Source organism: Hyperolius riggenbachi, chromosome 2 (assembly GCF_040937935.1).
Source record: "Hyperolius riggenbachi isolate aHypRig1 chromosome 2, aHypRig1.pri, whole genome shotgun sequence".
Classification (NCBI taxonomy): Eukaryota; Metazoa; Chordata; class Amphibia; order Anura; family Hyperoliidae; genus Hyperolius; species Hyperolius riggenbachi.
Window position 1 is genome coordinate 208322715 of NC_090647.1, and position 14997 is coordinate 208337711.

A 14997-nucleotide genomic window follows, 5' to 3' on the forward strand; every position below is an offset into this window, starting at 1 on the left:
CACAGCTGTGCTGTGTGGCTGTGTTTACATCTGTAGTGTCAGTCTCAGCTGCTCCCCCGCCTGCTGCAGAGCTCCGGTCCCTGCCCCCGTCCCTTCCCTCCAATCAGCAGGGAGGGAAGGGATGCAGGCGGGGACTGGAGTTCTGCAGGAGGCGGGGAGAGCAGCAGACTGACACTATAGAGATAAACACAGCCAGCTCTGACAAGCTGTTTGTCAGCAGCGTGGCTGTGATTTATGAGGGATTGCAGAGTGCAGGGGGACCTTAGGGGGGTTTGGGATAGCAACAGAGGCTGGGCTGTATAGGCAGATCCAGCCTCTGTATGCAGATAATATTCTTCAAACCCACCTCGGGTTCTCTTTAAGTGACATTTATTCAAATGTGTGTGGAAGTTTGCTTCACACAAACATTACAAACTCCTTTCATTCCCCAGCTGAAATGTGATTGGTTGCGGTTTTAAGGGCTCCCTTTCACTACAAGTGATTCGCAGATTTCACCACACGCAAATTCGGAAGTGAATTCAAAGTCTTCTGCAATCAAAGGCTGCTTCCGGTTCACGTGTGGTAAAAAATAAAATAGATCTATCTATCTATCTATCTATCTATCTATCTAGCTGCATTAGTTTGGGCTACGCATCGGATTCTTCATATCCAAATCTCTGTCACGCCATTGTGTGGCTGTGAATTCACATCAGGACAAGTGGAACTGTAGCATAAATGCATAGCAGACTAAGTTGCTGTAATACTATCATTCAGACTAATCACAAGAATACACCGCTCCACACGTAGGATGCTATTTGTTGTTGAAAGAAACAGTATTATCCATATCCAGAATACTGCAGACAAGCACTGTGTCATTTGTGTATGGAATATGTGGGCAGCATTAAACTTCCTAAGCAAAGCAGAGAGCAAACAGCCCTTACAATTCCCATTTATATGCAAATGGTGTCTGTGTAGAATGGATTCTGTCCAATAAAAATGCATAGTTATTGACAATTTTATACAAGAGCCTGATTAGGGAAAGGACTTAGATACATGACTCTTGTAAAGTGCCAAGCATGCAGATTCCGCACCTTCTGGCCGGTTATGTGCCTTGCTGCGACATCACAACTGCAGGATGAAGCCAGATCAGCATTATGTTCCCATAATGTGAAGAAACCTTCTAGAAAACGAGCAAACATTTCATTAAAGCACAAATTGGGGGGGGGGGGGGGAGTCTATACATATATCTGCATAAGAATATTTCATATGTACCAAGCACTTCCAGCACCATCCATAGGATCTGTTTGAGTAGTCTCTCATAGGTCTTCCACTCCTTTTCTGAATAATCATACCTTATGCACTGGCCACCTTGGTTTTTAAAGCTGCATTGGACAGATTTTTTTCAAAAAGCTACATCTCTTTTTATGACAAAAAGAAATACAATCCTTATCAAATTAACACTTTGTGCACCTGTACTTTGAATTGTGTACACTACAAGGGTGCCAGTAATTTAGTAACATAAATCTCACAATAGTGTTTACAGTGGGTATAGTGCAATCATGCGGATTTCATTACAGCACTTATGGATTAGTCTTACTTATACAATGAAACAAAAGAGCCACATTACAGTTGATGCAATAAAAAAAAAAAAAAAAAAAAGAAAAGAAAAAAGCTGACATATGGATTTTTTTATCACATTATTTTAATTATGAATATAATAAATCAAAGTAAACATGTACTCTTTATCTGTACACCATAGTCCCAATGATTTCAAAAACCAAAACAAAATTTCTTAAATAAATAACAGAATATTTTTTGCAGCCACATATTCACAGAAAGCACACTCAAAACCGATTCCTATCATAAATAATGTATTTATTGCATATGGCTATTAAGACAGCATCCAAGATCAATAAAGACTAAATATAATGTACTACCCTACTTTTGTTTATTCAGGTCTCCAGCATCCTAAATATATATAGATTTGTATATAGCAATATATATACACCCAATCATCACACATGTATACACTCGCCATTCACACCCGCACACATGCCATGTCCTTCGGAAGACACTGCAAGATAAGTTAAGTCTCTTGTCATACCACACCTGTAAGAAATATATTTAATGTTTCGGAATTCAGAAACAATATGTACCCAGTAAATAAAGTAAATACTGTTTGAAAACTGTAAGTTTTATAATAGCAAAATATCTTAAATTTAAAGGACTGTGGACCAAAAAAAAAATAAAATAAAAAAATGTACAAATATTTAAATATACATCATGGTGTTTCTGCAAAGCCCAGCCATTTTGGTTGTTTTTTTATTGTTTTGTAAACTAAACCTCAGATTTAAATATTGCATATGCCTTATGTGAAATTTACAGAGCTGAGCTACATTGTAGTATATGTTGCTCAAATATATTAGAGAGTGTCCACTTCATCAAATTTACAGAGACATTTAACCACTCCTATAGGTCTATATTTTCATAAATCAGATATCGTACTCCGCAGGTAACAATGCTCAGTGCCATAGATAACAAATATTCTATATACTTCATTTGGAGACCAAGCCAAAATATTTGTGAAAGTTTTACTTTTCATACAATATATTTATATAAAAGTACAACTATAGGGGTCTTCATTAACAAACCAGTTCTTTAACGGCCTGTGTATTTGCTCTACAAAGCAATACTCCTTCCCTGCCCAGGAGAATTCAACTACAAAAAAAGAGAAATATAAAAAGATATGAATTTACATTCATCCCTGTCTGGCAATACAATCCTTACTAGTAAGACTTTTGTTGACTTAGCAGGAAGACTTGGTGTTTTGAAAACACACTTTTAATTCAAATTGTTCTGAAGCAAGACAATGTAATGGTTTAGTACAGAGGTACACAACTTTTTTTGTGTTGGATACCTCCAATTATAAGTTTGATTGTTCTAGGAACCACAATTAGAAGGTTCCCAATAAATGCCATTGAAAAGAATGATATGTATTCATCTAAAGATCCCCAGAATTAATTGTGGTGCCTCAATTTAGGTCATAAACTCCCCTGTGTACTTCATGTTTAGGAGATATTCATCACCTAACTTCAGCTCTGATATCACCTACTGTCGCAAGGCTTTGAATGAAATCACAGACATTCTGCAAGTTTGAAATATGAAAGATTCACACTGAAGCCTTAGAGACAGAAAGTTTGTGAGATATACTACACCTCTTTGAAAACTGTACCAACCCCACCCCAAAAAGGTACCTTCCAATGAAAAATCTGTCAAAATCTGTAATAAAATAGGATGTAGATATTCTTTGTACTATTTTGCAAAAGAATGAGAGCATACCCTCTACCCAATGGTTCATTCAGTTCAAACTCTGGAATATTTTAAGCAGCTTCTCTGACCCTCTTATTAGTCTTCCATTTAGATAAACTCAGCATGTACAGGAAACCCCAAAGCTGGAACGGATGAGAAGTATGACATTAAGAACACTGCAGTCTTCCAGTATATAAAATCTCAAAAAGCAGATATGCCATTGAGTATACTTAAAAGATCACAAGAAAGGGGCGTGAGGGATTTAGAAGTCAATACGCACAGCAAACACTTAGCCAGGAAGGACCATGCCAAGAGGCTAGCTTGATAATCGCAGTGTGGTAGTAGCACATTACTGTGGATGAATAGTCCCATAAGGTTGGGAGGGGGGAGGGGAGGAGAGAAAAATGGAAATTTTTGGTTAAGAGCAATGCAGTTCTGTGTGCGTGTGTGTTACAATCAACATTAAAATTAGAGTACTTTAAAATGCCTAAAAACCATGAGGAAAATTTTCAGTACAAGTTAAAAATATCAATATTGTACCAACACAAAATATCTTGTTGCAGAAAAATGTACATACATTTTGAATGTCAGTGACCGAAAAAAAAAGTAGCCTACAGCTAACGTCCAGTAATACAGTAATTCAAAATGCAGGGAGTCGGGTGAAGCTCTATGTAACCATGTAGTGCATGCGTCTTATAGCATAAGAGAATCCAACACATCCATTAGTCACATTTTTGGTCCACTTCTTGAAAAGAGAAATTGCAAACGTGCACCATTGCATTATGGTAGAGGTGCCATGTCACTTGGTATGGAGCGTCTGTTTTCCCAAGTAAACCGTGCAGCCAGTAATTTTGATCCAACAAGCATGAATGTTCATTTACTGTATAAGGCTGAACACTTTTAGTGACGTCATTGCACATTTAAAATCAACACATCATCTTCTCTTCGTTTCTTATTTTGTATCGTGAGGTAGGGCGAACTGACATTTCACCAAGTGTTCAATGTTACTACTGCCTGATACAAATGATGTCTCAGTCTACAGAAGAATAAATAAGAAAGATTGATGAAGGCCTCGTCATTCCTCGTAGGTTAATGGTAGATTTTCACGTAGTCCATAGGAAAAGTGATAGAACGTACATAATGCCATGCGATTATATTGAGTCAGGTCTGTTATGGTAGCTCTCTGGTGCACACCCATCACAGCATATACCTGAGCGGAAACCTTTCAAACCGCACTAGCGGAAAAAGGGTGACTGTAGCAGCATCTGTTCACAATGTAGGCCCAATGATCTTCTCTGTAGTGTTATTGAGGTTTTAAGCCATGGTCTTCAATCTGAAACACAAAGACAAAAAAAAAAAAAATAGATTTAGGATAATTTTTCTTGTTTAAACAAAACAAAGGCAATTTGTGAAAGACTTGACAGTCTTCTCATATGTTTAAGGATAATCCATCACATAAACCATAACTTTTACTTTAAAAGTTATAATCAGCAGTAGTAAAAAAAAAAAAAAAAATGCCTGCTTAAGGTAGCCATACACTGGTCGATTTGCCATCAGATTCGACCAACAGATAGATCCCTCTCTGATCGATTCTGATCAGAGAGGGATCGTATGGCTGTCTTTACTGCAAACAGATTGTGAATTGATTTCAGCATGAAACCGATCACAATCTGTGAAGCTGCCACTGCCCCCCCCCCCCCCTGCATACATTACCTGATCTGGCCGGCGCGTGTCCCCCGGTCTCCGCTGTCTTCTTCTCCGCGCTGGTCTCCGGGACGGCTGGCTTGCTTCACTGAACTTCCTATCCAGGGGAAGTTTAAACAGTAGAGGATGCTCTACTGTTTAAACTTCCTGCCGGGACAAGAAAGTTCAAGGAGGCTGCAGCCCTGGAGCCCGGAGAAGAAGACAGCGGGGACCGGGGGAGTCGCGCCGGCGGGAACAGGTAATGTATCTCCGCTGTATTGCGTCGGTCGTTGGGCATTCGAACGCCACTATCGACGCACTCCCGACCCGCCGGCGATCGAGAAAAATCTTCTGCACGGACGGATCGACGGGAGTTATTGATTTTGGACGGAAATCGATCATTCTGTCAGCGTTTGCGCGACTATTTCACAGCAGATTCGATCACAGTGATCGAATCTGCTGTATATCGGCAGGAAAATCGTTGTGTATGGGCCCCTTTAGTAAAAAAAACCAAAAAAAAACCTGAACCAATCGTTCAAAATCTACCTGGAACAGGAGAAGCTGTTGGATTCCTATTTTCAGGGAATTAGATAATATATTTATTATTCCCTGCCAGTAAGGAAATGTATCTGAATGTAATGGATCACACCAGATCGATGTGATTTTCACCCTGCTGATTTCTGAGGCAATTCAGCCTCAGAGTATAGGAAAGTGGAAAATCGCTCTGAAAAGCGCAAGATCAGAGCGATTTTCCAACCGTTTTTGTTACAGAAGCCGTTCAGTTCCAGCTCTACTGTAACAAAAAAATAAACCGCTACACCAAAACGCTCCAAAAATCTCTAGGAATGATTACAAAAATCGCTAGGCACATATGACTAGAATTGCTCTGAAGAAAAATAGTTTTAAAAAAACGCTGTGTTTGCGATTACGCTAGTGCTTTTTGGTGTGCACTGGCCCTAAGGGTGAGGTGACAGAATGGCATTTTAATACTGCACAAAGATACATGGACCATAGTAGAAAAGGGTTTGTTTTAATGGCCCATTATCATCACATGATAATTTGTAATCAGTTCCTCATGTTGCAATTGGAAGCTTTCAAAGACAATACCTTAAAAATGTAACTAAAAGCCTCAGGGCTGGTTCACACGGACCCTTGGCGGCAATTACCGCCAAGCATTCGGGACGAGTCAGCTAGCATCGCACGGTTACCGTCGATTGCAAAAAAAGAAGCGTTCTGATCCCAATTTTCCCCGTCGTTTCAGCTGGCCCTGCATGCGCCACCCAGAGTCGCCTAGTTGCCGCAGCTTCATGTCCCCGGGGCCGAAAAACGCTGACCGCGTGGGGAAGCCGACGATCGCCATACCGCCGCCCTAAATGAGACGTCACAGGACAACGCGGCTTACGGTTGCCCCGACGCCACCTGCCGTCCGTGTGAACCAGCCCTTACATGAGTTGACACTAGGCTAGCTGATGATCAGTTACTTCCTAAACATCAATTACTCCCTGATCAGAAAAGTACCAACGCGCCACCTTGTTCCACTTAGTTTGATTAGCAATCAGTTTATGCTAAATTCAGACCATCGCAGCCACTGGCGATGTACCACTCAATCCCCCCATTGCTCTTTTCCCTGCTTGCTTAAAAAAAACAAAACACATGTACCGCCACATCTGATCACCCTTTTGACTGATACACTGTCCAACAGACATTTAGTGACCAGATACGTTGAGGCCAATTGAACGTTCGCAGATTCAAGTGATTGAAGCTGCACGTGTATAGCCGCCTTAACAATGTATATCTATATAAGTAGTAATGGTGGTATTGTACTAGCTGTAAAGAGGACACTATATCATATCTAAAATTACATTTATACTTAGGGGAGGGTTGCAATATTGCACTGGGAAAATTATCCTGATTAAAAGGTTTACCTTTGTACAGCGAAAACGAAAAGATCAATTAGAACGTGTTAACCTGTGCACAAAATTGGCCATTTTGTAGTCCCCACACAACTTTCACAGGTTAAAGAGGAACTCCAGTGAAAATAAGGTAACAAAAAAGTGCTTTATTTTTACCATAATTATGTATAAATGATTTAGTCAGTGTTTGCCCATTGTTAAATATTTTAAATCCCTGATTTATATTCTGACATTTATCCCATGGTGACATTTTTACCGTGGTACTCTGGGCAAACTGCCACAATGTAACAAGGTTCACAGACAGGAAATGGCAGTTTACAGCTGTCTGTAACAGCCAGAACAGCTAGAAACAGCTACATAACCTGCCCACAGTAACAATGTCACCATGTAATACATGTCAGAATGTGAATCTGGGAGAGGAAAGATTTTACAATGAGCAAACACTGACTAAATCATTTATACATAATTATTGTAAAAATGAAGCACTTTTTTTATTACATTATTTTCACTGGAGTTCCTCTTTAAACAAAAAGGTGAGGGCTGTATATAGAAAACTACTCAGACTGCATAGTAACTTTAAATACACAGAAGACAAAGCACTTGCAATGCAGGAGTTTAGATTTCAACAATAAACAGGAGGTTAGAAAAAAGTTTACTTCTGAACTGCTTCCTCTTTCCTTTCACTAAAGATGCAAAAGGAACATGTTACACTGGTTTATTCCGAAGTCAAGTATGCATGTAAATTATACTTGACTGGAACTGCTGAAAATATTTGTTCCGCTAAAGTACTTTCCAGAAGTGTTTTTGAATTATTCACCTGTGATCAGGTTACAGCACGCAAAACAGTGGCATGCTCACCTGAATTCTGCAGTGTTAATCTAAGAAAACACAATAAGCCATGTTATTCTTTCATGTACCCAATTGTACACAACATGGTGTATACTTCTATATAAATACACTGGACCACCACCCCTTTCCCCAGGTGGCCTCCCCCAACTGCTCCCCATTGCCCTGCATGTTTGGTAGAGTATAATGTGTATATAAACCAGACACCCCCATTTATAGTCAAGTAAATCATTTTCATCTAGTTTTTCAGTTTTAAACAGAGGGGCTTTGACTCTCAAAATGGGGGGGTTGTTCCATCCATCAAGATGCCTCCATTTAGCTCGTCTGTGTGTTCCACCATCACAGTCAGTTACAAGACCAGAGAACCGTATTGCACAGCATAACATGCTGACTATTAACAAGGCTGAATGAAAATGGAATGAAGTAGAAACCAGATTAAGGTTGAATGACAGAACGTGGACAGTGCCAGATCATCCACAATGGCAACCTAGCCGGGTGCATTGGGCATGATGGGTGTCCAGGGGCCTGGCAGCGATCTCAAACAAGCTGTCCCTCTATCTCCACCTTGCCAAGAAAGGCAAATGTAAGCTAAAAGCAGTATCTTGCCTAGAGCCCCATTTTGGCTTAATCTGCCTCTGGAAGTGGAGAACACGTGGGCACATGGCAGCGCGACAGAAGAGACAATGACTGAACTGAGGAAAGGTAGGTATACTAAGTACCCTCCAGTATGCCCCAATAGGGTACTCAAAAAACAAGATTTGATTTGCCATGTCATCTGAGACCCAACATAAATCTGTGTATGTATTTATGGAAAATGGGAATGTACCTTTTTATTTTTATTTGCATTGGTTGCACAAGAGTGTAATTAAAAGGGCATGTATGAAAAGTCTTCTCCTGTTAGGTGTAACAGCGGGAGCAGAAAGGGTTAAGGTATTTCCCTGTATGCCTGTCATGGCCTCAGGTCTGAACAGCTGCCTTTTGCTTTAGCTGCAGCCCATCTGTCACAGAGGAAAATAGGGAAATTCCTGCTTCCTGTCTGACTTCTGCATTCACAAGGAATAAACGATGAGGTTTGCCAAAGGAGGCGGCTCTACTACCGTTTTCCGTTTGCATTACTACATACTAGGCTCAAATGGAAAACATTGCTGGGCACTAAATTAATGTGTTATTGACTTGGGACATATTAAGTCAATATCACATCAATTTCTGCATCATTTCTATCTGTGATGACGCAGGGAAAGCCGGTAACCTCATCATCAACAGCGCACAACTAGGAACATATGATAACTTTTGCCTTTGCTTTGTGTGCATAAGGAGATTCCCTCAAACAAAAGCAAGCAAAGGTTTATCTGCCTACGTGAATGGAAATTATACCAGACTGCAAACACTGGGTTTAAAGATGCCCTACCTGAGAGAATATTCTCTTCTTTTTATTAATGAAAGTCGTAAGCTAATGTCTGTATACAAATTTGTGCTTCTATGTACATCACACCAGCCAAACAGTTCAAACTAACACTGCCCTGTAGTTAACTGTGTTTGTATAGTACTGTTGCTCTGTTCTCCCCAGGTGCTTGTAGGACAAAATCTGTCACCTGTTCTGTGCAGTGAATGGAAGATCCAGATTGCTTGGGTCCAGTTATTGATCACTATGCTTGGGGAATGGAAGAGAAGAAATACCAGCGTGGGGAGGTTGAGTACCACAGCTGGCTTCCAATTGGCGTTGCCTGTGTACTGAGAGCATAATGGGACTTCCCAATTAAGATCAGGTGAAACCTGAGACGTTCAACTTGAGTAAGGGCTCATTTCCACTATCACGAATTCGCATGCGTTTTTCGCATGCAAATTCGCATAGCAATACAAGTGAATGGGACTGTTTCCACTTGTCAGGATTCCTTTGCGTTTTTCTGTGCAGAAAAAATTTGCATGGCAGAGCCATCAGAATTCGCATGCCGCATACCGCTATGCGAATCGCATACAATGTATTTAATAGGAAATTCGCATGAGGTTTTGGTATGCGAATTTTCATGCGAATTTTCATGCGAATTCGCATAGAAACAATGGAAAAGCACACCAGCACTGCCATGGTTAAATTCGCATGCATCATCATCCATGCGAATTCGTGTGCGAATTCGCATGAAAATTCGCATGGACCCGCATGCGAATTTCGCATCCGCATGCAAATTTTTCCCGCGGCGATTCGCACCGCACAAGTGGAAATGCAGCCTAAGACAGCACCAATCACAAATGATGCATGGGCTAAAGGTATTTCTGGAATGCTTGTTTTTCAGAGTTCAGAAGTAGATTCATTGACAACAAAATTTCACTTTGTTTAGAAAATCTCAATGTTTACAATACAATTCTAACATATTTGCCCTTAATCTGTAAATATTTAGCTTGAGCCCTTTGAGTGGATATGAAAAAAAGCTGAAAAAAACACTGTTTTATATTTTCTATTTACTAGACATTGGAAGATAGAATTGCCAAAGCCTGTCTGCCACTAATTCCTGTCAATAGTCAAGCTGTTGAAAATAGGGATGGGGGAATTTCACGTCCCGAGCAGAGAATATATTTTACAGCAAGTCAGGAATTATTTCAGTGTCAGTACTCTGCTTGGGGCATTGTTGCAATATTTCCACAAATGAGTGAAGCAAGGCACTGATACTTGCATCTATATGGGTGAAAAAAATAGCAACTAATCACAGATTTTCAACTGACCCTATATTCTCTCCCAGGAGAATTCAGAAAGCAACGTCTTCAGAAAGCCCGCAATCATGGTCTTATCTGATTATCTTGTGTCAGTAGGTACTGATAGCTCTACAGGACATACAAAATAGACAGAAAAGTTGTTGCAGCATGCAGATATACAACCGATTGTTTCTTCAATACTTAGCAGAGCCCCTGCACTGAACCCCATTTGGCAAGATCAAAGCCTGGCAGATGCTGCACACTTTTCTTTTTACTGTTGGCTGATGGTGTAATGGTTAAGGGCTCTGCCTCTGACACAGGAGACCAGGGTTCGAATCTCGGCTCTGCCTGTTCAGTAAGCCAGCACTAATTCAGTAGGAGACCTTTGGCAAGTCTCCCTTACACTGCTACTGCCAATAGAGCGCGCCCTAGTGGCTGCTGCTCTGCTCTGGCGCTTTAAGTCCGCAAGGAGAAAAGTGCAATATAAATGTTATTTGTCTTGTCTACTGGAATGCAATGAGTAGCAGAAAAAAAAATTACAATGCGTACACACTTCCTACTAAAATACAGCAGAAGTCATACCCCCTTGTCTTCTGTCCCAATGACATGGTCAATAAAAGCAGGAAGTAACCTGTGATCCCTCTAATGGGGTCAGACCACAGATAAATCTCACATATGTTGTAACCTTCTTCATCTTAACCTAAAATGAAAAGAAAAAGCTGGCTGGAGCTTAAAGTGTACCAGAGACGGCTGAAATGAAAGATTTGATACTTAATCGGGGCTTCCTTCAGCCCCATAAGTACCACAGAGTCCCTCGACATCCTCCTGCTTGCCTCTGTTCAGCCACAATCAGCCCCAGTAACTGCACGTGTGGGACCTTCGCGCATGCACAGAAGACCCTGACTGAGCAAGACGGCTCCGAATGATGTGACTGAGCCAGTTACCAGGGCTGATAGCGGCTAAATGGAGGCACACGGGAGGACTCAAGATTTGATACTTACCCCGGACTTCCTCTAGCCACATAAGAACGGCTGAGTCCTCCCGTGTGCCTCCGTTTAGCCACTATCAGCCCTGGTAACTGACTCAGTCACATCAGTCGGGGCAGTCTGGCTTAGTCAGGGTCTTTCTGCGCATGCATGAAGGTCCCACACATGCACAGTTACTGGGGCTGATTGCAGTTGAATAGAGGCAAGCAGGACAACGTCGAGAGACTCAGCGCTACTTATGGGGCTGGAGGAAGCCCCGAGTAAGTTTCAAATCTTATCTTTTGTTTCAGCTGTCTCTGGTTTCCTTTAACTATAAATTTGTGTTAGTCTTTTAGCTCACAGACTTCAGATAATATAAAGTACCTTTGTTTGTACTTAAGGATTTCATTGTTACAGAGTTTTTAAACCATGTGAACTGCTCTTCACAGCCAGTATCCCAGTTAATAATTTACACTGCATTCTTGTATATGGTGTGCAGATTTGAAATGAAGGCATTCTTAAATTAGTACATTAAAGACTAAAATGTTTTATAGTGGCACTGAAGAACATATACCCACTTCAATTTAGTGGCCTCTCAGCTTCGCCAATTTCTCCTTTGTGCAAAGCGCTGACTGGAGACATTTGGAGTGGGGTGCATGTCGTGTCCAACATTGGTTTCCCTCTTCAGTCATGCCGCCAAACAAATGTGCACAGCACCCCCAGTTGGGGCATTCATAGTTCAAAAACATAACCACACATGCCCAGCTCGTTCCAGCACACAGCCGTGAGGGAACATGCAGAGAGTGGAAAGAGCATGTGCCTTTAAGCAGTGAATTACAAATATTTTACCCTCAGCAATATCTCACACCCACTCTAACGTGCAGTGTTTTTAAATGTATGCTTCTCATGGGAATCCATGTGGAAGTGGTTTTGTGGGCACTAGACAATGTACTCTCATAGCAGTTTTCCCACTGAAAGACAATATCCAAGTGTGGACAAGCCCTTTTATAAACAGAAATGAGTGGTATCATTGCTCAGAACAGCATTTTGTTTGCTCTTGGCATAAACAGAGCATGCCCTGTGAGAAGATCAAACTTCAATTCTTCCATTCACTCTGCAAACATGTGCAGAATGGGTGGTTAAAGTGGACCAGAACTCTTGCACAGGAAACCCGGAAAACATAACAGGAATGCACCCTGTATGTATTTAAAGAGTTTAGCCTGTGTAATTTCCCCTTATTTGTGTCTAATCACTAGTTGTAATTTAATCTCCCTGGTGTCTCATGACTGCCTATGGCAGATAAGCCCATTTGAAAAGTACAGGCTGTAAACAATATGTCTGCTTCCATGAATCAGGAAGTGGAAACTGCAGATTTATTGTAGGATTTGTATCAGCTGTAACAAAAAAATTTTTTTTTGTTTAAAAAGGTTAACATGCTGTTGTGTATGTTTTAGAGCAGAGAGGGGTTCTGAGTTCAGGTCCACTTTAACTTTATCCTGTAGAAACTTTACTTCATGGTGCCTCATCTCCCATAGAAAGATCTTACAATTTAGTCTTCCTACTAATAAGTTAACTGTCATGTATGACAGTGAAAACCTGCACACACTTGCAATAATGGTTGTCTGAAGCGATTGCTCTTACTCATTTTGTGCCCCATGCTTCACACAAACACGCTGTTTGGTTTTCTGCCGATCAGCATGTTCTACTTTCAGGAGAATTTTGCTGGATCAGGTAGCAATCATTACCTTCGATCCCCTCTCTCTTGCTTTCAATTCGGTGACCTTTGGGGTCATAACGCTGGAGAAGCGGCGTCTGTGCTCTCCTCTGAGCACAGTGCTGATTGATGTGAAGGGGGAGAGGGAAGAGGAGAGGAGCAGGCAGTGGAGAGCCTGTTAGAAGTCTCTGAAAGGCGGGGAAGGGGCGTTTTGCAGGCATTGCTTTGTCCTGCAGTGGGAAGCCCCTTCCTCATTAATCTATGGACATCTGTATGTCTGCAGATTCCTGGAGGGCTAGCGGGGTGCATGGAGAGCAGCGAGCAGCTCACGCAGAGGCATGTCCTGCAGATGGGAACATGCCTGTGTCCCTTTTTTAGATTTAAAAATCCGCCTCAGGTACTCTTTAATGTCAAGCTTCAATGTGTGTCATGTTTAGTTAATGCAGTATTCAATAATTATCATTTGCTAAGTGTTGTCCTCCATCGTCAATGAAGTACATCATTCATGCACAAATACTGCACCACAATCATTGACTGTTACTAACATGAAGAAACTGTTCAATTAATAATACAATTCAGTATACAGGAACTCATGCATCACTGTGCTATAACAGCATGCACAGCAAATGAATCTAAACCAAATGCAGTAGTGATAAGACCTAAAGAAATCAATTATTTTCTTTCCAGATCCCTTTTTTTAAGTTGTAGTTAACTTTCCCCTTTGATACTGGTATCAGCCAGTTTTGTATTAGGCTAATGCCACCATCTCTGACCCTGTCCATTAAACCAAGCTGCTCAACAATGCCTAATCCATGCGTCATATAATCCTCCTTAATACTGTATAAACTCTGGGTGATGTTTGGACATTTTTTTTTTATTTAGTGAGAACATCTTGGCCTATTTCAAGGTTATACTCCTACCAAAACAGTATTCTAAACTATGAGGTAAGCATACATGGCAGTGAGGTAGATTAGTATTGTGTGAGTTAGACCTGAAATACATCAGATGTGATTCTTGAACAAAATATCCTAAAAAAAAATATTAGATAAGATTCAAAAACTCCTACTACAGAATTACAGAACAGTGGATACAAAATGTTCAGGTAATCACAGAGCCAACACCTACTCATAAGAATCAATGCTCAACTAACATTTTCCTCTCCAAGCTCAGATAGTTCACCTGTAAGAGACTGCATTAGTGCTTCAAATACCTAGGTATTACCCAACTGTTACATCCATTTTAACCGCGTTGTTATTGTCTTAAGACCCATATAGACATCCAGTTACTGTCACCCTGACAGATGATCATTTCAAGGTGACAGTCTTAGGAATTTCTAACTAGAAATGTACAAATAGCTGTAGATTTTTGTGACGGCACAACAGATTGCTAAATTCATCAAGGGATTATAGATTTTCACGTGATACAAGCACAAACAATCTCAGTTGACAAAAATCTAGTTTCTGCATGTAGTTTAGTGGTTATGCTAAATTCATAAATGATTGCTGAGCATGTCCTCATGAAGCAGTCTTCTTTCATTATAGTCATCTATTTTGCTATTGACAACTCAGCCACAGCAGTGTTTTTTACAACTGCAATTCAGCCACCAATGCTACGAAAGCAAACTAGAGTAAACTGGGCCGATGTAATAGATCCAGTATGAAAGACCTTTAGTGAAGCCTGAGTGCATTGTTTTTCCCACTCACTCTTCCCACTACAGCACAGCGAGACTGGTATGGTTTCTAAGTCCCTCCCCTATAGCAACTACAGAACAGCTTGAAGTAGGAGGACAACTTGAAACCTGGCATCATTTGCATGATGGAAGAAATAGATATTCAAGGTGAAGCAGTCCATTTAAATGTGTAAACCAAAAAAAGTCATTTGTTAAAGTTAAACTCCAGGCTAA

The 14997-nt window shown here is 40.8% G+C and overlaps 1 protein-coding gene across 1 annotated transcript in view; it reads right to left on the bottom strand.

Annotated features, from left to right (window-relative positions):
• Window positions 1-1833: 1833 nt before the first annotated feature.
• IRS2 (insulin receptor substrate 2) overlaps window positions 1834-14997 on the bottom strand; it is a 37175-nt gene continuing 24011 nt past the window's right edge. The window contains exon 3 of the mRNA XM_068268034.1: window positions 1834-4621. Coding sequence (XP_068124135.1) covers window positions 4617-4621 — 5 coding nt within the window. The 3' untranslated portion in view covers window positions 1834-4616. The remainder of the gene's footprint in view (window positions 4622-14997) is intronic.